This window comes from Orcinus orca, chromosome 5, assembly GCF_937001465.1.
Source record: "Orcinus orca chromosome 5, mOrcOrc1.1, whole genome shotgun sequence".
NCBI lineage: Eukaryota > Metazoa > Chordata > Mammalia > Artiodactyla > Delphinidae > Orcinus > Orcinus orca.
Genome location: NC_064563.1, coordinates 62,120,405 through 62,142,131, shown reverse-complemented (window position 1 = coordinate 62,142,131; position 21,727 = coordinate 62,120,405). Strand labels below are relative to the sequence as shown.

At 42.2% G+C, this 21,727-nt stretch overlaps 1 protein-coding gene and 1 pseudogene across 3 annotated transcripts in view; one reads left to right on the top strand and one right to left on the bottom strand.

The window, feature by feature from the left end:
- The window catches only part of USP13 (ubiquitin specific peptidase 13), a 119,573-nt gene that overhangs the window by 5,814 nt on the left and 92,032 nt on the right, over positions 1-21,727 (bottom strand). The window contains exons 18-21 of one of the 3 annotated variants that reach the window (XR_007477706.1): positions 20,859-21,013; positions 19,171-19,324; positions 16,952-18,493; positions 15,757-16,872 (exon numbers count right to left, since the gene is read on the bottom strand). Coding sequence is in view for 2 of the 3 variants with exons in the window: in XM_004270498.3 (XP_004270546.1) it covers positions 976-1,060; positions 19,171-19,324; positions 20,859-21,013 (394 nt within the window). In the remaining variant the exon portion in view is untranslated. Of the gene's footprint in view, positions 1-975; positions 1,061-8,577; positions 10,085-15,756; positions 16,873-16,951; positions 18,494-19,170; positions 19,325-20,858; positions 21,014-21,727 lie in introns of those variants that run through there. The other 2 variants (XM_004270498.3, XM_049710647.1) reach the window with 2 other exon arrangements.
- On the top strand, positions 16,877-16,989 carry LOC117201614 (uncharacterized; annotated as a pseudogene).

Below are 21,727 nucleotides of genomic sequence, written 5' to 3'. Positions count from 1 at the left end.
AAGCTATTTTTCTTAAGAAAAGTATTTTTAAAAGAGCTATCATGCTTGGTAATAAAAAGGATTCACTATAAATCAAGTTCCTGTGCTCAACTATTTTATTAATCAAGTTGAGAAGACAAGACTAAAAGACACACCAAAAAGGAACACAGTGGATTCCTGACTGGGAACCAGTCACTCCTGCAGTACGAGGTCAACGTCCTACCAGGAAAGGGCAAGGTTACGTGTTTCTCCAGTGTCCATGTGGCCCAAGCACTGCCTCAAGCAGGGGTGCTGACCCACAGGCCAGGCCACTCAGTGGGAACTCAAGGAAGGGAAACCAGTGGGGCCCGTGGGGATCCAGCCCCGGAAGAAGGTTCTGAAGAGAGCAGCGGCCTTACACCCCCCCCACACAACTGTCTCATTCCTAGCTCACCACACACCTAACAATTCTTAAGAAGCCAAAGCTACAATAGGGCAAACACTGGGTGTTGGAGTTACCAGATAAAACACAGGATACCCAGTCAAGTTTGAATCTCACATAAGCAACAAATACTTTTTTAATACAAGTATGTCCCATGCAACAGCTGAGACATATTTATACTAAAAAGTTATTCATTTTCTGAAATTCAAACATAATAGGGCATCCTGGTTTTCTTGTTTTGTTTCGTTTTGTTGGCTAAACCTGGCAACCCTGGGGAGGTTCCAAATATGGACACACATTCTGCTGCGGGATGCGTCTTTACTTTGGGAGGTCCCCTTGCTATGACAGTGAAGAGTGACTCTGAATACTAGCTCTGACACAGCTGCAAACATCAAGCTATTTAGCCTGTCTGAGCCTTAGTGCCCTGATGTGTAAAATGGCTTTAAGAGTCTATCCCTACAAGACCATTATGAAAACCAAATGAGATAACATATGAAACACCTAGTGGAGTGCCTGGTACATAGCAGGTCCTCAATAAAACATAGATATTATTTTACCTTCTCAAAAAGACTCACCTTCCTTCCTTTTTGATGTGACAAACGTAGTGTCCACTCATGGTAGATGTCCCCATGTGACTGATGAACGCAAATAATTCATACACTATGAAAGAGGAAACAACTCAGTTACAAGGCAGCATTTCTAGAAATCAATAGCACTTCTGACCAGAATTTAAAGCCAACGAGAGTGTAATCCAGCAACTGTTCAGAATGAAAGTCTATTTACTTACTACGTTGAGAACACACCCACCTACCCAAAGTGACAGCAACTTCAACCTGCAAATTCATAACAAAGCAGGACATGAACTTTACAGCTGACCTTAAGCTCCTATCTGAAAGGGGATTAAAAGTCCCACAGCCCAGTCTGGTGGCAAGCTCATGGGTCTCAAATGGTAGTCCCGGCTCCATCACTTCCAAGCGGCATGAGGGTGGAGAAGTTGTTTCATCTCTCGGAGCCCATTTCTTCACAGAAATGAAAAATCCACCCACTTCACAAGGTTGTACGAGGCTTAAATGAGCAATTCAGACTAAAATACCACACAAATGTCAGGATTAGGAGGAAGACAGCAGATAGGTGTTATCATTTGTAGAAAGGGATAATGCTCAGAAATGCGTCTTGTGATTTCTGACTGGCTCATGATTATAACCTCCATGGGACCAAAATTCAGGCTTCATGCCTTCTGAACAAGGAGATATATAGCCTCTTGGAGCTTAAGATGGATGTTTATTCTCTAACAAGTATCTGCTGTCATCTTGCACAGCATATGCTGTACCAAATCCACGGTGAAGGAATTTCAGCTCATTCCCCCACCCACCGCCCCCCAGCCAATCCTAGGCCTGCACAACACGGGCAAAGTGGCTTCCACAGACTGGCACCAGTGTAACTCCGCAAACTGCTGCAGACTACGATGAGACAGGTACAGAAACGTAGTTAGCGTTTACAGACTCTTATAATAATTTGAGAGGAATATTCATGTCTGTTGAATCTAATTAAGGGAAAAAATGGGCTTGCATATTCATTGTTTTTGGTACTCAAGTTTTGTTGTGTTTTACAAGTGTACTGGTTCTGGACAGCCCCTTTTCCTCGCTCCTCCCTCTCTCATTCTTTCTCTCTCTTGCCGTTCACCAATGCTCATCCACATATTCAGCTGTGAATCCCCAGTCCTCATCTTAGCCTTCGGCGCATCACATACTGTGGACCACTTCTCCTCCTTCCCCAAACATCTGCCCCCAGGACATGGCTGTCTTTTTTGTTTTCCAGGTGCCTCACTGGCTTCTCCTGACTTTTAAACATTGGTGACCTGGGGCTCTGACCTCAAGTCTTTCTTCCCTCTCTCTATCTTCTCTCTCCCTCTCTCCCTCTCTCTCTCCCTCTCTCCCTCTCTCACATGCGCGCGCGCGCGCGCACACACACACACACACACACACACACACACACACACACACACACACACACACACACACACACACACACACACACACACACACACACACACACACACACACACACACACACACACACACACACACACCCTGTACATTCTCATCCTCTCTCTGCAACCTCCCCTACCCCTTCCCTCTCTGGTTGATCTCATCCAGTCTCATGGCATTAAATGGAATTATGTTCTTAATTTCATTTCCAGAATGTTCACTGCTAATGTACAGAACTACAATTGAATTTTGTATATTGGTCTTGTTTCCTGCAACCTTTCTGAATCATTTATTAGTTCTAATAGTTTTTAAAGTAGATTCCTTAGGATTTTCTATATACAAGACCATGTCATCTGCAAACAATTAGTTTTACTTCTTCCTTGCATATCTGGATGTCTTTTATTTCTTTTTCTTGCTTAACTGCCATGGCTAGTACCTCTTTCACAATGTTAAATAGATGTGGCAAGAGTGGACATCCTTGTCTTGTTCCTGCTCTTAGGGGAAAAGCACTCAGTCTTCACCATGAAGCATGATGTGAGCTGTGGTTTTTTGGTAGGTACCATTTATTAGGTTGAGGAAGTTCCCTTTCATTCCCAGTTTGTTGAGCATTCTCTCCTCAGCTTTATCCGTCTCAATTCCCCCAGTAACTCAGGACAAAATCTGGACTCCTCTCTCCCACTGTTTACGCACATCCAATCCATCAGCAAATCCTCCAAAAATATATCCAGCATTTCCTTCAAAATATATGCAGAATCCAACGACTTCCTACCACCTCCACTAGTAAGCCCCAATCTAAGTTACCATCATCTCTTGTCTGAATTATTACAATAGCCTCCCCTCCTAACGGGGCTCCCTGCTTCCTCCCTTACCCCTACCAACCACTCTCAGTATGGCTGCAAATCTCACTCTAACAATGACCTATGAGGTCCCCCCACCTCCTTCCACTCTCCCCCTCCACTCCAGCTCCTCTGGCCTCCTGGGTTCTCCTCAAACACACCGGCTACTCCTCTCACTGACAGAGAGGGCTTCAAGCCCCACACCTACGGTCCCTCTATCTGAAACTCTTCTTTCAGATGCCACGTGATCCAGTCCTCACTTCATCGAGGTCTCAGATCAAATGTCATCTCAGAGAGGCCTTCCTTATAAATAGCAACTCCTCCCTCCGTCCACCCCACCCTCACCCCAACCTTGTTTTACTGTTGTCCACAGAGCTCAAAATAACACCATATCACATACTTGTGTATTTACTTACTGTCTATTTCCTTTTATCCCAGGCTAGAACATAGCTCCATAAGGATGAGAAGTTTGTTTGGGATTTTTTGGGGTTTTTTTTTTTTAGTTTTATAAACTCACCAAATATATATATTTTTAATTTCATTTGTCTGTTGTGTTTACTGGAATATTCCAGACACAGAGAACAGTGCTCAGCATGCAGTAGGCATGGCTCCCTTCACCCCATGTCCTCACTTGTTTTTCTATCTTTTCATATTCCCTACCAAACTATAAATTGGGGTATAAATTAGTGAAATAATTATTTTAAAAAGAAATGAATCAGAGGGGATTGCCTTTCCCATCCTTAACTAAGTTTTTGTCACTAGCTATCACATCAGCTGAAAACCCCAACACACACACACCGGAAAAAAAAAAAAATCACAGGTTTGAAACAGAAACCAGGCAAAAACAGTTGTGAATGACAATCATTTTGCCTGGCACTTAGAGATCCAGGGACCCTACCCTTGTCGGCCCTCCCCAGTGTTCCCCATCACTAAGAACCTATCCCCACCCTAGTAAACAAGAGAGAGTGTAGGCTGAGACTTTTTCATGTTCCTAGACCCTGGTTGGTTTTTAAAGCTCTCTAGGAATAATTTTATATCAAATTCCAAATCTTCAATTTGAGAGATACGGGGCTGGTCTCCCACAAGGTGGCTGCCCTCTTAGAATTTTCATGGAATGAACAGAGTATGTGATCCTCAGAAGAAGGCTTTTCCCTCACAAGAAACTGTCCCCCAAAACAATGCCTTACATAACTGAACAGAGTATTTAATGAGCACTTCTCACCATAAGCCAGGGTCATTTCAGTGAAGCATTGCTCAGATACCAACAAGCCAATATGTTAACAAAATAGACATAGAGAAAAGAACAAATCCATACACTCCAACACATCCAAACACGTCATTAAGCCTCCAAAGGCATTTTCCCCTCTTTAGTTAAAAGCAATTAATTCACGTGTATACTCAAAATCATAAAAATAAAGAAAAAAATATTAGCATAAATCTTAGTCCTGTAATTAAAATTAACTGTGTTTATCAATAGAAGCGACCGCTCCATGCATTATTCAAGCCCTCCTGCTAGGAACCAACAGCAAAAGAGAATCTCGATAAATCTGCAAAAATTCAACAGGTAAGAAATCTCAATTTATCTTTGTTTCCAAAGAGAAAGTCAAGGTGAATAAACCAGACAGGGAAGCCACTTGCTGATTCTTCTCCTTGTTCCCAGAGGTCTTCCTCCAAAAATAGCATCACCACACTCTCAAAAAGTACAGAGACCCCTTTTTATATTGCTAGAAAAGGCATTTTTAAGCAAGGTAAATCAGTTCAAAAATGTTGACTTGTAACCGAGCAGGACCCTATGGGGCCTTCCCGGGACAGACCCCTCCCCATATCCTCTGCTTTAGCTACTCTCTGTACCTAGACAACAGTATTTGATGCACATTTCCTAAGTTGTTTTACAGATGTGAAAACCCCGCACCAAATGGAAGATGTTCACTACTTGATGATCATGAGTACATGGCCCCCAGGCCTACTGGAGCCTGAGGATTGATAATGTCAACCCCTGTGACACCACCCTGTTGCCTCACCATCAGCCAATCAGAGAACTGTGCACAGGCTGATCACATAACCTGCGACACACCTCCCTCGCCTGGCTTTTAAAAATGCTTTGCTGAGGGCTTCCCTGGTGGCGCAGTGGTTGAGGGTCTGCCTGCCGATGCAGGGGACGCGGGTTCGTGCCCCGGTCCGGGAAGCTCCCACATGCCGCGGAGCAGCTGGGCCCGTGAGCCATGGCCGCTGAGCCTGTGCGTCCGGAGCCTGTGCTCCACAACGGGAGAGGCCACAACCCTGAGAGGCCCGCGTACCGCAAAAAAAAAAAAAAAAAAGAAACAGATGCAACATGTAATCAGGTTTGGCTCTTCCCTGTTACAATTCCCCACTGTCAATGTCCATTCCACAATCTTGTAGAAAAACGGGTGACAAAGTCAGATGGATCTTCCTAGGAGTGTTCACCATCAGTGCCAGTGTTCCAAACGTTGTTTCTTTTGTTCCTCTCTGGAAAGTGTCTCCTTTACTCCTGTAGTCTTAAAAAAGTATTCACAACCTAAAAGTTGAGAGTTATGATCTATTCAGCAGGAATTTTGAGGGTTTCAATCCCAGGAGGCACCATCTTAAGTTAAGGAATTTAGCCCTTTTCTATGTATGGGAAAATGCACTGAAATCACTCCTTTGATATGCACCTCAGCTATCTGGGGCCTGTATCCTGTATTTTCATACCCTGAGTTTCCTCGGGGCCCACGGCTCACATTGGAGGGCTGCAATCACTAATGACTGATGTGGCAGGAAATATTTCATTTCTCAGATCCTCTCCTCTTGGTCAGGATTTTGACCAATACTGGGAGACATTTCATGATCAAATTTGTCCCACGGCGCTGGGAAGCTCATCCCAGATCAGGCGAAAATTCTTGATATGCCACTCCAGGTGCTAGTTTTCGGATTAGGCCCTATTGATAATTAAAGATTCTCTGGATCCTCTATCTAATTATGATCCAGGAGACATTTTCCCTTGTTGCTTCTTCCCATACCTAGAATCACACTATTACAATTATTTTATGTTATAAATGTGACCTATTTCCTCAAGACGTTTAGCCGATAGAAGTTTTGTTGGAGGCCTGGTTACGCACTGGGTACTTTATTTTTTTTATTTTTTTTTTTTTTTGCGGTACGCGGGCCTCTCACTGCTGTGGCCTCTCCCGTTGCGGAGCACAGGCTCCAGACGCACAGGCTCAGCGGCCATGGCTCACGAGCCCAGCCGCTCCGCGGCATGTGGGATCTTCCCAGACCGGGGCACGAACCCGTGTCCCCTGCATCGGTAGGCGGACTCGCAACCACTGCGCCACCAGGGAAGCCCCGCACTGGGTACTTTAAGAGACAACAATCTTATAAAATAGATGGGATATAAGTAATGCAGCTAGTAACACTGACAAAGACAGAGTGCAGCAGGGAGACACAAAGCACAAACAACTGGCTTACAAAGGTATAATTTACCAAATTACTGCAAGTCATAATTAGTTTAAGGGGAAGGTTTTCCTTACACCTGGAAAACACAGATTTAAACCATTTTTCAGACAGAAATCATAAAAATTATAACCATATTCACCAGTTTACTCAGTCTTATGTAACTAAATCCTTCTTGTTAACAGCTTTATGAAGCCATCAGGTTTCCCATTAGAACTCTTCGATTTCCTACCCAGTTCACCACGATGGTCTTAAAGTCAGAAACTTGTATTTATCCAAAGCTCCTTTCTATAAATCTTCTTGAAGAGGAAGCATTTTTGCAAAGGCGTCAGAGTGAAACCATAACTGTCTATAATGACGAAAGACTTAAGAAGGCACGTTTAAATCTGATTACAGTGCAATTGACAAAGCAACTTGGTTACTGCTGTGACATGGAACACTTTCAGATAATAACTAGAATTATGACTGATAACATTTTACCAGGACATACCAAATTTTAGGAACTCCATATAATCTCTAGAATACCTGTATCATTTGCCATACAATATAACCCAAGAAGATTTATTACTTATCTGACAACACTTCCCACGTAATTCAACATACCAAGTGAACCTAATTAGTTAATATCTCTCTTTGGGATGTTTCAGGGGCCCTTTGAAGCATCCCAAAGTTAGCTAGAGGTCAAAGGAGCTTCATAATTTGATTTGGGAAGTTTTGTCAAAAAAATGTCAAAAGGGTTTAATTAAAACAGTCAGATAGGATCACAGGTCACTGGGAAACAATAGTTATTCACTTAACCTAAGTAACAATAAAAGATTTCAAAGGCAAATATAGAACAGATCACTTAAAAGGTAGAGAAACTTAAAATCTGTTAGCAAAGGCAGTTCAAAATCCTAGGAAACCTTGTCTTCTTAAAGAGAAAAGCCACATTCAAGTTTTGCAACAGCTTACTTTTAAAATTTATTTACTCAAACTTGTTTTAAACTTAGTCAATCCTGACCATTAACAAAACTCTTTTCTTGGGGTCCACTTTCCATAAACCTTCCATCACTTAATTCATTTTAGCACAATTCTAACTTTCAAGTTGTCTAATATCTGGAGAGATTAATTTTAGATAGACATTCCTAAAAGATTATTTTTTAAAGTTCACCTAAAGCTCTTATCTCATTTGCATTTTCTTAAAAGTTTCTTCACATCAAGTTACTTTCCTTGATGACAAATTTGCAACAGATATAACAAGATTTTATTTAGCTTATATTAAACCTAGGCACAATAAAAGTATTATACCTGATGACTCTAATGACATGTATTAATTAGATCAACAAACATTAATACCGAATGTCTCAGTTCACGTGAACCTGAAACTCATTTAGCTTAATTTTTCTTGTATTTAGAATTGTTTGGTTTGTAAGCGCTTACTTTTCTTTAAGCCAATTAAATAGAGCTCATCCACAAGTCAACCTCAGCAATGTTATCCGAAGACAAAGACACATACAAGGACACAAGCACACAGAGACATCACAGTTCTCATTTCAAAATTTCAGCCCTGAGTCAGGTACAACAATGTAAAACCCATCAGTTCACAAAAAGAGGTTGGATTAAAATTAGGTTTCTGGCAGATGGAACAAATCAAGCTCACTTGTCTAGATGACTGAATTTTTATAGAAAATACACTTAGGTTTTTTATTTAGCCTTGACAAGTCAATTTCTAAATTACTTTACCCTCTTTTCAAAGTTTGCATTTTAAAAAGATGGCAGAAATGAGGGTTCCTGAGAAGACCAGATAGGACATTTGCATCTCAAAGACACAGGCAAGTTTTTCCTAGGATGACTTTGTTTCCCCTTTATTTAATATTTACAAGCCTCTTAAGATAAATAGGGAAGGTAGTCAATCAACTTGTTCCCCACTGTCAAAGTTACCTGCAGCTCCTGTGGGGAAATTAGAATCTGACGCCTCAAGTCCAAGGGAGTCCCCCTGGCCTCTTACAGGATGTCAGCGCAAGGGAAACTGCCCTGCTGCGGAAGCGGCTCCCAGTCCGAATTGGGTGCCCTGTGGAGTCTTAGCTGGTGATATTAAATCAGGCTCCTGTGCTCCAAGGGTTAACAAAGAAACTTCTATTAGATACCCACGGGTAGGGGAAACAGGAGGCAGTGAATATCGCGGTGGCATGCGGGGTGGGCAGTTGGAACAACTGCCGGTACAGCCTGCTCTTTTGCAAAACACTTCTAACTGCGAGATCCTGTAATAATTGAGTGAGCCATTCAGGGGCCTTCGCCCTTCTGATCTTACATATTGGGTCCACATCCTATTACAATGGTACATCATGTCTTTCTTAGTCAGAGGCTCCCGGCTATGTTTAGCCCATTTATCTAATATACGCTCCAAAGGGCTCTCCTTCGGGATGGATGGAGTATTTCCTATTTTTTATAAGTTTGATAACACCAAAACACAAAAGACGCCAACAAATTCCAACACAAAAGGCCCAAACAAATTCTAGCATCGATGCACGCAAAACCAAGACCAAAACCAACGGTTCCCGAATCAGATAGACTTACCCTACAAAACCAACAAATTAGTTCCCAAATCAGGTAGACTTACCCTACAAAACCAACGAACTAGTTCCCTACCGAACCGGTCCCAAATCAGGTAGAGTCTGACGACAAGTCCCCCCTCCAACAGGGTACCCCAATCAAACAAACTGGCTTATCCCGTAAAGGAAAAGCCCAAACTGAGAGGGGAATATGTTCTGGGTGTGCACACCGGAGCGACTTACCCTACAAACTCGAGTTCCCCAACTCGCGACACAAAAGGATACACAAAACCAAAACAAGATCAAGACCACAACCAACGAACCGGTTACCAAACTGGGTAGACTTACCAATCTCTACAAAATAGGGTCTGTGGACTTGCGGAAGTTGGTCGGTTCCTTGCTTCAACTGCCAAGCGCTGGGGTAGCTGGTGCCGCTTCAGGGAATTTTGAAGGGAAGACGCTCAGGACAAATGGTCCTGGCAGCAGCCAGGGCCTTGTCCCAATGTTCCTGACCGGGCCCGGCTGGCCAAGCCAAACTTGTTACCGAGTCCAAGCTCGCTCTGCTCGCTGCACAACAGGCCAGTAAATTGGAGACAAGGTGCTGAGGCAAGGAATACGACTTTATTCGGAAAGCTGGCAGACCGAGAAGATGGCTGAAGTCTCAATATTTTAAATATTTTGACCGAAATCTCAAAATAACCATCTTATCGGGGTTTGGATGCCAGTTTGGATGCACAGAGGGGGGAAGAGATGAGGAAGTAAAGTAAAAAGGCCATAAGTTTTGCAAATATCACCTGGAATGGCCAGCCTCGGGGAGGGGATGTGTTCATTTCTTCTTTCTTGTAGCCATCCACAGGTGGAGAGGGTCCGGATGTTTGCCTGAACAAAGGCACTTTGGTTTAACATTCAGGCAGAGCGGCAGGGTTCCCCGAGGCAGGCCATTATGTACAGAGAGTATCCTTTTAGTGAACAAAAGCAGCGGAAAGCAAAGGTTAAAGTAAAAGAACCAGATCCAACATGTAGTCAGGTTTGGCTCTTCCCTGTTATAACTGTTTTACTCTGATACTTTTACAAAATGAAGATCTTCAAGAAGATCCATAAAAAGGACTTTTTGACAAATATAAGTTTCTGATGACTTTTAGATCATACTACCAAACTGGGTAAGAAATTACGAAACTAATAGAAAACCTGATGGCTTCATCTAGATCAACAGGAATTAATCACATGGAACTGAATGATAAATATAATTTATAAATTTATGCCTTTTTGTCTGAAATATTAGTGGCTTTTAATCTTTCTTTTCCAGAAAAACTTTCCTCTTATGCTAACTATGATATACAACATGTTGATAAAGTTTACCTTTGTAAACAAAGATGAAACATTACCTTTTTCTCTCTACCTGATCCCCCCAGGATTTGGCTTCTCCAACTGGCTCCCCTCTGGACTTGATGGCTTACTGCAATCCAGATTACAACTAGTTATACTAATCATTGTTTTAATTTGTTCTCTCTTTGTTGTTTCAAACTGTTTATGTTTTGTATCTCTCTGCTGTACTATGACCTTATTAATGTTACTAGCTATATTACGGACATTCTATTTCACAAGATTGTTGTCTTGGGACTTCCCTGGTGGCACAGTGGTTGAGAATCCGCCTGCCAGTGCAGGGGACAAGGGTTCGAGCCCTGGTCCGGGAAGATCCCACATGCCGCGGTGCAACTAAGCCTGTGCGCCACAACTACTGAGCCTGCGCTCTAGAGCCCGCGAGCCAACAACTACTAAGCCCGAGTGCCACAACTACTGAAGCCCATGCACCTAGAGCCCATGCTCTGCAACAAGAGAAGCCACCCAATGAGAAGCCCACGAACCACAACGAAGAGTAGCCCCCGCTCGCTGCAGCTAGAGAAAAGCCCACGTGCAGCAACAAAAACCCAATGCAGCCAAAAATAAAAAATATTTTTTTATTAAAAAAAAAGATTGTTGTCTCTTGCATTACCTGACGTGTAAACAGGCCTCTGACAAAATTAATGGTGGCTAAACATCTTGAGGCAACTGACCACATATATAACTCTATATAGAATAACTGTACTAGTACAACTCTAGATATGGAAAGAACTGATAAGGGAAAACATTTCCTGGATCGTAATAAACTAGTAAGACAGATGATCCAGAGAATTTTAGGTTATCAACAGGGCCTGATACAAAAATAGCATGTTGAATGGCCTATCAACAAAATCCTCGTCTGACCTACGCATGAGATTTCCTAATACCATGGGACAAATTGGTCACCAAATGCCCTCCAAACCTTGGTCGAATTTATGACCGAAAGAGGGTGCTGTGGAAGGGAACGCTGTCTGCCATTCCAGCTCTACACAGATCAAGCCTGCATCAGCCACTGCAGCTACGCCGCCACGGTGCACCCTGAGGATGGAGAAGAACAGCAAGCTTTCTGTGCTCTGGATACTAGCCTTAGATAGACAGTTAAGATGCATATCTAAGAAATAATTTCAATGAGCCCAGACTCTTGCATCTTCCCCTACATAGGAAAGTACTAAAATCATTAACTTGAGATGTCTTTTCTTTGTGATTAAAGTAATCTTTTAATGCTCGACTACATGTTTTTCTTCCAGCAAAAAACTCCTATATATCCTGGCTCCTTCTCTACCTCTTCAGAGCAGTTCTTCAGAGCTACAGTCCTCAGTAAGGTCCCCGCAGAAAACTTCACTTGAAACTTTCAGGCTGTGCATCTTTCTTCTGTCAACACCTGTAACTTCAAGGAGTTATGATCCTGATAGACACTAGTTTTATATCTAACTCAGCCATCAAATTATCTTTAGATATCTTTTAAATAGCTTTTCAGATGCTTTTGAACCAGTAATAACAACTAACGGGTTCCCTAATTAATGAGTCAAAGAAAATCTGTAGTATGTGTTCAGTTTTTATGTACGTGACAGTCATCATTTACCTTTTTGAAAACTATAGTTCAACCACACATCATGACCGAAAGCAAACTCTAGATTCAGGAGTCCAGTTTAATTAATTTATATTTTATAAACCATTATAGCATCTACATCCACTTGAAAAGCAGTGGTTATCATGAGGCCATGACACGTTATTTAGTCAATCTACAGAGTGCTCAGAATACAGAAACACCAAAAGACTCCTCGAAACCACCACCAAGACCCCAGGGCTCTGCAGCCTTCTGGTGAGACACCAAAACTGAGTTTTCCAACTGAATCTTCCTAACTTGAATAATGTGTTTCATAACCCATCCCTAACAACAGAAGGGAAAATGTCATCCCCAATTGACCAGCATTTGACTCACAAACACCCTATATCAAACAGTCTCCACCCCCAACAGCTTGATTTCCCTCATTCCTACTCAGAAAAGACCCGTGTGTGTGTGGTGGGGATTGGGGGTGGATTTGGAGCTTTTAGAAAACTATTCAATTCCCAAAAAGAGAACAAGGAGGATACGGGTAAATCAGTAACAGCTTAAGGCAGCTGATAACATGGACAGAATCTTAAAGGTTCTACAAATTTCCTCCCCCCCCCAAGCCAGCTCGAAATTACCAATCCACCTGGACTTCTCATTTGTGTACTGCCTAGAACAACAAATATCAAACACTTCTCCCTAAGCTTAATAGTTCTCAGTCATCTATACTTCAGTGTAAATTACTTTACTCCAGAGTGGCTTCCTCTTAACTTCTAAGAGCACCACTGAAAAGCACAGGTGCTGACATGGGGGATCAGAATGAGAGCCCTAGGACTTCCAGGGTGGCGCAGTGGTTAAGAATCCACCTGCCAATGCAGGGGACACGGGTTCAAGCCCTGGTCCGGGAGCAACTAAGCCCGTGCGCCACGACTACTGAGCCTGTGCTCTAGAACCCGCAAGCCACAACTACTGAAGCCCACGTGCCACAACTACTGAAGCCCACGTGCCTGGAGCCTGTGCTCCGCAGCAAGAGAAGCCACCGCAATGAGAAGCCCATGCACCGCAAGGAAGAGTAGCCCCCGCTCACCACTAGAGAAAGCCCGCAGGCAGCAATGAAGACCCAACATAAATAAATAAATAAAAATATTTTTTAAAAAAAGAATGAGAGCCCAGATGTATTAAGTAAGTGTGTACTGCTTTCGAACAGACCACTGGGGCTTGGCTTCCCTGGGCCCTGTGCCTCTGCTCTCCAGATCCTATTCTGAATGCATTCCTCAGGGAGCCCCACCACTATGTAAATGAAATATCTCTCTGCTCCCCTTGCTGGAAAATCCTCAGCTGCAGCAAGGAGACGTCTGCACCATGACAGCGATATGACTGAAGGGGCCAGAGCAGGTTCTGAGTAATCACAGACTAATCACATTTTAATTACGTTGGCAATCAGTGAGTTCTTTTAAAAAAAAAAAATTAAACGCTCATTAAGTGCAACACAGAAACAGAAATGATTTTGCAAATGGCAGAAGCCCAGATAGGTCAGACTAATGACTTGATTTCCCACTTCTTAAAAATTTTAAAAACTCAACAGAAAGTTAAGTGCAGCTCTTAAAACAGGTAGGACATGACAATAAACAGAGCCTTCTGAAAAACAGGCTCCTGCCTCCATTCCAATTTAGAAAACTTGAAATAGGATGACTCAGTAGGGGGCAAAGGAGAAAATGCAGTCCTCAAAATCAGCCAGACCTGAATTACAAGGTGGTCCTACCATAAGCAAGTCCGTAACCTTGTCAGCTACCACTTTCTCATCCGAATACCTTGCTGTAAGGAGCCAGGGAAAAGCGGTAGAGGAAATGCCTGGCACTTAGTAGACATTCAATAAAGGACAACTACTATTTCACCAGTGTTAATAGCACAAATCCTTTTAATTAAAGTAGATAACATTTAAATGAAAGAGTTTCATGCAATGACATTACTTCCTCATTCAAAAAGATGGCAATAGTAATTTTTAATTACATATTCCCTAAAGGAAGAATTTGATACAAGTGCTTCTTTAATCCCAGTCACTGTTTTTCCAATTCAAACACCTACCTTGTCATTATTTTCAGCGTTAACCTGCTGGAGTGATCTCCCAGCGGCCACGATCCTCCATCTTAAAGTAGCGGCCACGATCCTCCATCTTAAAGTAAGAGTAAACTAATCTTGCTGTTTAAAATGGTGGTTCTCAAATTTAAGTTGAATTAGAACCACCTGGAGGGTCTGTTAAACCACACCTCGCTAAGCCCGCCCCTGGAGGGCCTAATTCAGTAGGCCTGGGTGAGGTCCAAGAATCTGCATCTCCAGCAAGTTCTCAGGTGACCCTGATTCTGATGGTCTAGGCCCACACTCAAACCAGTGCTTTGAAGAGACCAACCCTTCCCTTCTCGGCTCAGACATGACATCAGGGGAGGGTAAAAGACAGACTCTCACATTCCCAGGACATCTGCTGAGAACTCTGGGACACGACTCTTTCTGCTGGAAAGATACAATACTAGGAGGCACTGGCAGCCATCTTGTGGCCATGAGGGAGAGACTGTCTGAGACTGGAACCAACCCCAGAGGCAAGAGATATACTCATATAAAAGGGCTTGAGTCCTGGAGTCAAGGGCATGCCCAGAGTCAAGTCTTCCTGGGATTTTCCAGCTTTTATATTACAAGACACCCTTTTTTGCTTAGACAAGTTTGGCTCAGCAATCCTGCTACTTACAAAAGAACCCTGAAAACCCTGTTGTTGGTTTTACTTGGTTTGTCTGTTTTGGCTCTCCATTTTGCACCTAAATAGGAATCACCTAAACCTTTAAATTGTCCTCATTACCCCCAAGTCAAATGTCCAAGCCAATTCACCAACCAAAATAAAGGTAAAAAACAATGTTTGGGGAATGCAAACAACTCACCTACACAGAATACACATCTCCCGGAGTGGAACCTATGAATTTAATGCAATTTAATGTAATTCTAATCAAATCCCTGGAGAATGGCCAATTACAAGACCAGGAACTTTCCAAAATTCAGCAGGAACAATTGAGAAAATATAATGGGGAAAAATGTTATTCATAAGTAACACAGAAAATGTAATTCTGAGAACTAAACCAAAAAGGCAGATGTTTATAGAGAAAACCGTATAGCTCTGCAGGGGTGGGAGAAGGGGGATACAAAGCAAAGGAAAAGGGTAACATGTTTCTGGCCAGAAAAACTCAATATAAAGCTACGAGGTATTCCCAAACTAATTTACAGTATTTGAAACTCTCATACAAATCAATAAAAAAAAATCTAAAAACCTCAATAAAAATGGGAAAATGGGCAAAGGAAATGAGGAAGCGGTTAACACAAGAAAAACAACTAGGCAATAAAGATATAAAACACATGAAGAGTGCTCGGCCAACAGCACTGTTGGGAAGGACAGGGAACCAGGAGCGCAGGGCTGTGTTTTGGGCGGAGCAGGGGGTGGGGAGGTTGGTGATGGGATCATCTGTATTCACATCTCAAAAATACGCAGTTTTGACCCCAAAACTTCACTTCCAGAAACTTACCCTAAAGAAATAATAAGGGAGAGCTCAAGAATGTTCATTACAGCATTATTTTTAATAGAGAAAAAAGGAAGGGAGGGGTGGAGGAGGGAAGAAATGAAAGAAACTGAAAAGCTGAACAAATGTTTGTTGCCTGGATAGAGATTGAAAGAGGCATTTGTTGTACTTCTGTGAACTGCATTCATCCTTTAAGAAATGTGTTATTTAAAAATCACTGCCATCACCTTCCAAATGTGCAAATAACCCCATTATTTAAAACTCTTTCTGAAATCATCTTTTATTTAAACAACAACTAGCCTAAGATTAGGTATATATATTATGGTACAATGGAATATTAATATATGTTCAATGGCCTAGATTTACATAAAGTACACCCACAGTTACGGAAAGAGCAGACTATAAAATAGCACGTATAGTGTAAAGTAGATACGCCACAAGGATATCTTGTACAGAATAGGGAAATATAGTCATTATTTTGTAATAACTATAAGTGGAGCGTCAGCTATAAAAATATTGAATCACTATGTTGTACACCTGAAACTAATATAATATTGTAAATCAACTATAATTCAAATTTTTTTAAATAGCATGTATAGAATAGAATGCTATATTCTTATATACATTTTTATATTCATTTTTATATATTTGCAAAGAAAGGTCTAAAGAATATACACAAAACATTTAACAGTGACTGGGTTATGACTGGGTAGCAGGATTGTAATTTTTGTTTTCCTCTTTTCCTATATCTGTATTTTCTCCAGTTGCTAAAATTATTATACATCCTTTTAATTATAAGAAAAAGAAACAACATAAATGTTAATTTTTGTAAAAGGAAAAAAAGTGACATATGAGTTCAGGTGCTAATGCAGCAAAGTACAAGAAATCATCTTTTCCCTTTCCTGTGAAAAGGGAATAGAATAGAATGCAACAGTACACTGCTAATTCCTCCAAATGGTACTTAGTAGAGGTAATTAAAAAAACTATCCCTGTGACCACTACCACCTGGCATTCATTTAATTCTTCATTCAATCATTCACTTGCTGATCACCTCCCATGGGCCGGACACACTGATGGAAAAGTTGCTTTAAAAACGTCTGTTCTTCTATAAAATCCAGTGCAGAATGCATTTGGTGAGTTAGGGTGGTTTATGCTTTTTTCATAATTAAATTTTTCACCTCCAGCTTTGCGCAGTGGCAGTATCGTAGCCAATGAGGTTTATCCGAGGCGCGATTATTGCTAATTGAAATTTTTCACCTCCTGCTGCCCTTAGATTCTGCATATCCCATATGTGATTTCTCATAGTGCATCACTGTCTCCTTCCCCACCCTCACCCATAAGTGCCAAAATTTGGGAGCAATGAGGAGTAAAGCCATAGAGTTTGGCCCAGAGTGCCTTTAAATTCAAGGGTGCTCAAAAACATCATCATGACATACTTCTCAAGGATGCAACTCAAAAACCAGGAATACGTGCAGGTCACTCTGAGTTCAGTAAGCCCGAGGAGAGGATGTGGCTGTTCTGTATAATTAATGACCATCTCTGAGAGAATGGTTGGTCCCTCCAAGCTCCATCAGAAGACAGGAAACCCTAACGATCAGACTCTCCTTCCCTCTGCAGCCAAATACCTTGGCAGCTCTACAGCGGCCCCATCTTGTGGTTTATTCTTTCTGCAAGAACTCACCTTCCCTAAAAGAAGAGTCCATTACTGAAAATCAAGGAAGGAGTGAACCGACGGACATGTAACACATAATAAGTCCTGCTCGTGAATTATTGAATAATGCTTGTCCGTAACAGCTTTTAATGTTTCAAGCAAGCCAATGATTTCCAAAAAGTAATACAAGACCCTTTAGATGAATGTGGAAGTCGGGAGAACTACAGCTCATCCTTTTCCAGTCTAGTTGGATTAAAACAACTTCAGTGAAGAAATTCCTATTTTCTATAAAAGAAGAAAGTTTCCCTCCCCCTCTCTGTCTCTAGAGCTATATCAATACATATGTGTTAGGTCTGGTAAGACCATTAATGAGTAGAGCTACAGCCATACGATCATAGGAGCAAATGCTGTTATGGTAAATTTAATTAAATCCAATTATTATTTACTTGATACTTTCTAGGCACTGGACACCACAAGCTTTATAAAAGTAAAATAGCCTCTGTCCTCCACGAGCTCCCAGTCAGCTGGGAGACACAGGTATTTACCCAACTAATTTTATCTCAAGATGAATCTGATACCTCTAATAACAGAACAAACACTACGTTACAGTGGCTGCAGGCACGGGCTCTGCAGGGAGGCTGCTTGGGTTGGAATTCCGGTTCTACTTCTCACCAGCACAGTGACCTTGTCAAGTTACTTTGCCTTCTCTGCCTCAGTTTCTCCATCTGTGGCATGGAGATAATAACGGTACCTACCTCACAGGGTTACTGTGAAGATGAAACGTGACACAAGTGGAAGGATTGTTAATATTGGTATAATTACTACCAGCATGTGAGGTAAAGAGGGACCAATTATGACAAGAACCTGGGAAAGTGGTCCAGAGAAATGGAATCTGTGGCCAAGTTCTGAATAACGATGAGGATTTTAGTGTGCTGTGATGGGAAAAAAGGGTCAGTTCGCAGCTAAGGATTAGCCTGAACGAAGGCCTGGAAGTAGGGAGAAGACAGTTGAGGACGGATGAGCAGGCTGGTGGTGTGGTACCATAGCAGGCACATGAGCTGTAGGTCTGGGGCTGCAGAGGAGATAACACTGAGAGCCAAGCAGGCTGGGACCTGACCGCAGGAGCTGATGGCCGCCGGGCTCTGACCCTGTAGGCAAGCACAGCCCGAGAAGAAGGGTATCAAGGGGCTGAAGAACATGGATTCTGACTTTGAATCTTGGCTCCACCTCTGAAGAGCTATGTGACCTTGGCCAAGGTTACCTCATCTTTCTATGCCTCTGTTTTCTCACCTGTAAAATGGGTGTGGTGAGGATTAAATGAGTGCTTAGGTAAAGTGCTTAGAGCCCTAGTCGGCACAGAGTGACATATGTAAGTGTTCGCTGATGGAAGGCTCCCCATGGGCCTATGGCACCTCTTCCTGCCATCCTGACAGCCCTTCAGAAAATGATCATGAGCAACGATAGGGTCAAGGTTATAAGACTGCTTTTCAACTCCTCAAAAATACCACCACGAAAATAAATGCTCTCTTTTGGACAAAAACGTGCATGGTCCACGATGAAATTTCACCTCAGATGATAGACAGAGTCAGAGCTGGCACTAAACTGAGGCACACACACTACCAGGTGACATGACTGAGTCCGCCCAAGACTTCCTCAGATCACCCTGGCCTATGCAAAGTGGCCAAGTGCACCACTTATGAGAAGCTGGGATCTGTGCTAACTTTTAAATGATGGCAAAGGTTTTAATATTCGGGAGTGGGAGGGAAGGGCACGAACCGAATGTACAATCACGACTGCTCAGACAATCGCTAAGTCGAGAACTTACTTCCAGATCCATCCTTGACTCTAGGTCCTTCAGGCTTGGCTTCAGAAATAATGTTCGCGTTGGCGTTATTCTCCATCTCGATCACAAAGTCACTGTCCTCCTCAAACTCAGGGTGGCTAAAGATCCAATCCAGTGCTCTTTCCAGGTTACTATTCTAATAAAACAAAACATTCTTACAATGTAAGCAGTCCCGGGGCCTCATTATATCCTGACCGTTTGAACCAGGATGTCAAGCAGATAGGACAGGAGGCTTGAATTCATTAGTCCTAAGTGCCTCTGAGTAAGAAGCTCTGACCCTGCATATGAAACACACTTTCCGTGGACATTCTGCAAGTCTCCCAACCGAAGTCTGTAACTGGATTCGCTGGAAAACAGCTCACAGCAGCAGGTCGGCACTGCAAAGCCCCTATCAGTCTTAGCTCGGCATTTCTGTGGGCTGATGCTGATAATGATGGGAGGCAAAATGCCAAAGAGAAAGGCATCTGTTTCAGCGTAGCCTTTTCCAAAGCCACACGAATCGCACACGCTATCTTCTCTACCAACTGTATTTTGTACAGATAACCATGCAGGGTAGAGGGAAGCCAACATGAGTACTGTGTCAGAGCTCCTCTCCTAACTGTTGGCAAAGTGGTTGAACTGCAGTAGAGACAAGACTGATGCCTTGATTAATGATGACGACACCGGTTAGTTAAGTTACATTGTTTTAAACTGAACTCCATGTAATTCAAATCAATGGATCATAAAAACATTTCTGTCTTCTCCCTTTGTGGTATCACTTGGTGAGTTAAAGAATTTGTTTAGATGTAGTTAGAATCTCCAATTAAACAGTCTAGCAAGTAAAATAACTGGGGCATAAGCAAGTACCCCCGCACACAACAAACTCTGGTTGAGACATTTCAAGCATTTTAAAGGGAAACAAATTTTTCCAGCCACACTGCCCGGAACCAGGAGAGAGCCGCTGTGACCTCAGCAAGGGACCTCAGCAGGCAACCAGTAAGGATAAGCAAGAAGGAATTAGGAGCAGATATCCACTCAAAAATGGATTATGGTGTGAAAAAAAAAAGTACTTTCCTCTCTCAATACTAAACAGATATCTGCACTGCAAAAGGAACAGTTCTGTCTACCCTCCCGTTTCCTGGTCCCTTCTTTCCTGATAATATCAGGACTTCACAAATACCTGAAAAACGCTCTCTCTGTAGAGAGAAACAAAAGCAGAGAATTCCAAGGAGACTTCTCTATGAGGACTTTTGCGAGACATTGCTCCAAGGTCTTGGTATCAAAAAAGCACCATTTCTCCAAAAGAACTGCCTTATTGAACACAGAATCTCAAGCATCCCTCTTTGCTCTAAGGCCACAAGCAAGCTCCAAGTCAAGTCTCTGACCTCATGCTTATAAATATTAAGATGATACAGAGTTTCTTTCAGCTGGGTCAACTTGCCCCCAGTGTATTATCTCCCTCCTTTTTAAAATATCTCCTTATTCTTAAAATCTCTGTATGATTCCCTCAATCATTTATTTTAGCTTTATATATACTACACTCAAATCTTTGTGGGGCGTGGTGGGGTATGGCATGAGACAGACATGATTCAAAACGATCAAAGGACATTGGAAAGTTTCAGTCTCTACTGACAAAACACAAACTACCCCCAACAAGAAGAAGGTGTTCACATACAGTCTCCCAGGCTTACCGTTGCTCGTAGCGCCTGAAGAGCCAGATTTCGATGGAATCCCATGGAGGTAATGAGAGCTACAGTTTCCTCCGGAGGTTGGTTATCCAGCCCAGCAGAGGCTGCAGCAGAAGCTGCTCCTCCGTAACCCGGCATGGTCAGCGGCTCGGCAAAATCTGGGGAAAATAGTCACACTCAGGCCCTTTTCTTTTATGGGGGGTCTTGAAATAAACAACATTTTAGAGCTAAGAAGAAAAAAGACCTAAAGTTAAAATAATCAAGACAGTCTGGTACTGGCATAAGGGTAAACATATAGATCAACAGACCAATCAAATAGAATTGAGAGTTCAGATATAAACCCACATACCTATGGTCAACTGATTTTCAACAAGGCTACCAAGACCATTCAAAGGGGAAAGGACAGTCTTTTCAACAAATAGTACTGGGACAACTACATATCCACATGCAAAAGAAATAAAATTGGACCCCTACCTTATACCATATGTAAAAATTAACTCCAAATGGATCATTGACCTAAATGTCAGAGCTAAAACTACAGAACTCTTAGAAGAAAGCATATGAGAAAATCTCTGTGACCTTGGGTTAGGCAATGGTTTCTCAGGTACACCAAAAGCACAAGTGACAAAAGAAAAAAACAAACAAATTGGACTTCATCAAAATTAAAAACTTTTGTGCTTAAAGGACACTATCAAAGTGAAAAGACAGCCCACACAATGGGAGAAAATATTTGCAAATCATATATCTGATAAGGTGCCTGTATCCAGAGCTCTTAGAATTCATCAATACAAATAACCTCATTAAAAATGGGCAAAGAATTTGAAGAGACATTTCTTCAAAGATACATAAATGGCCAATAAGCATATGAAAAG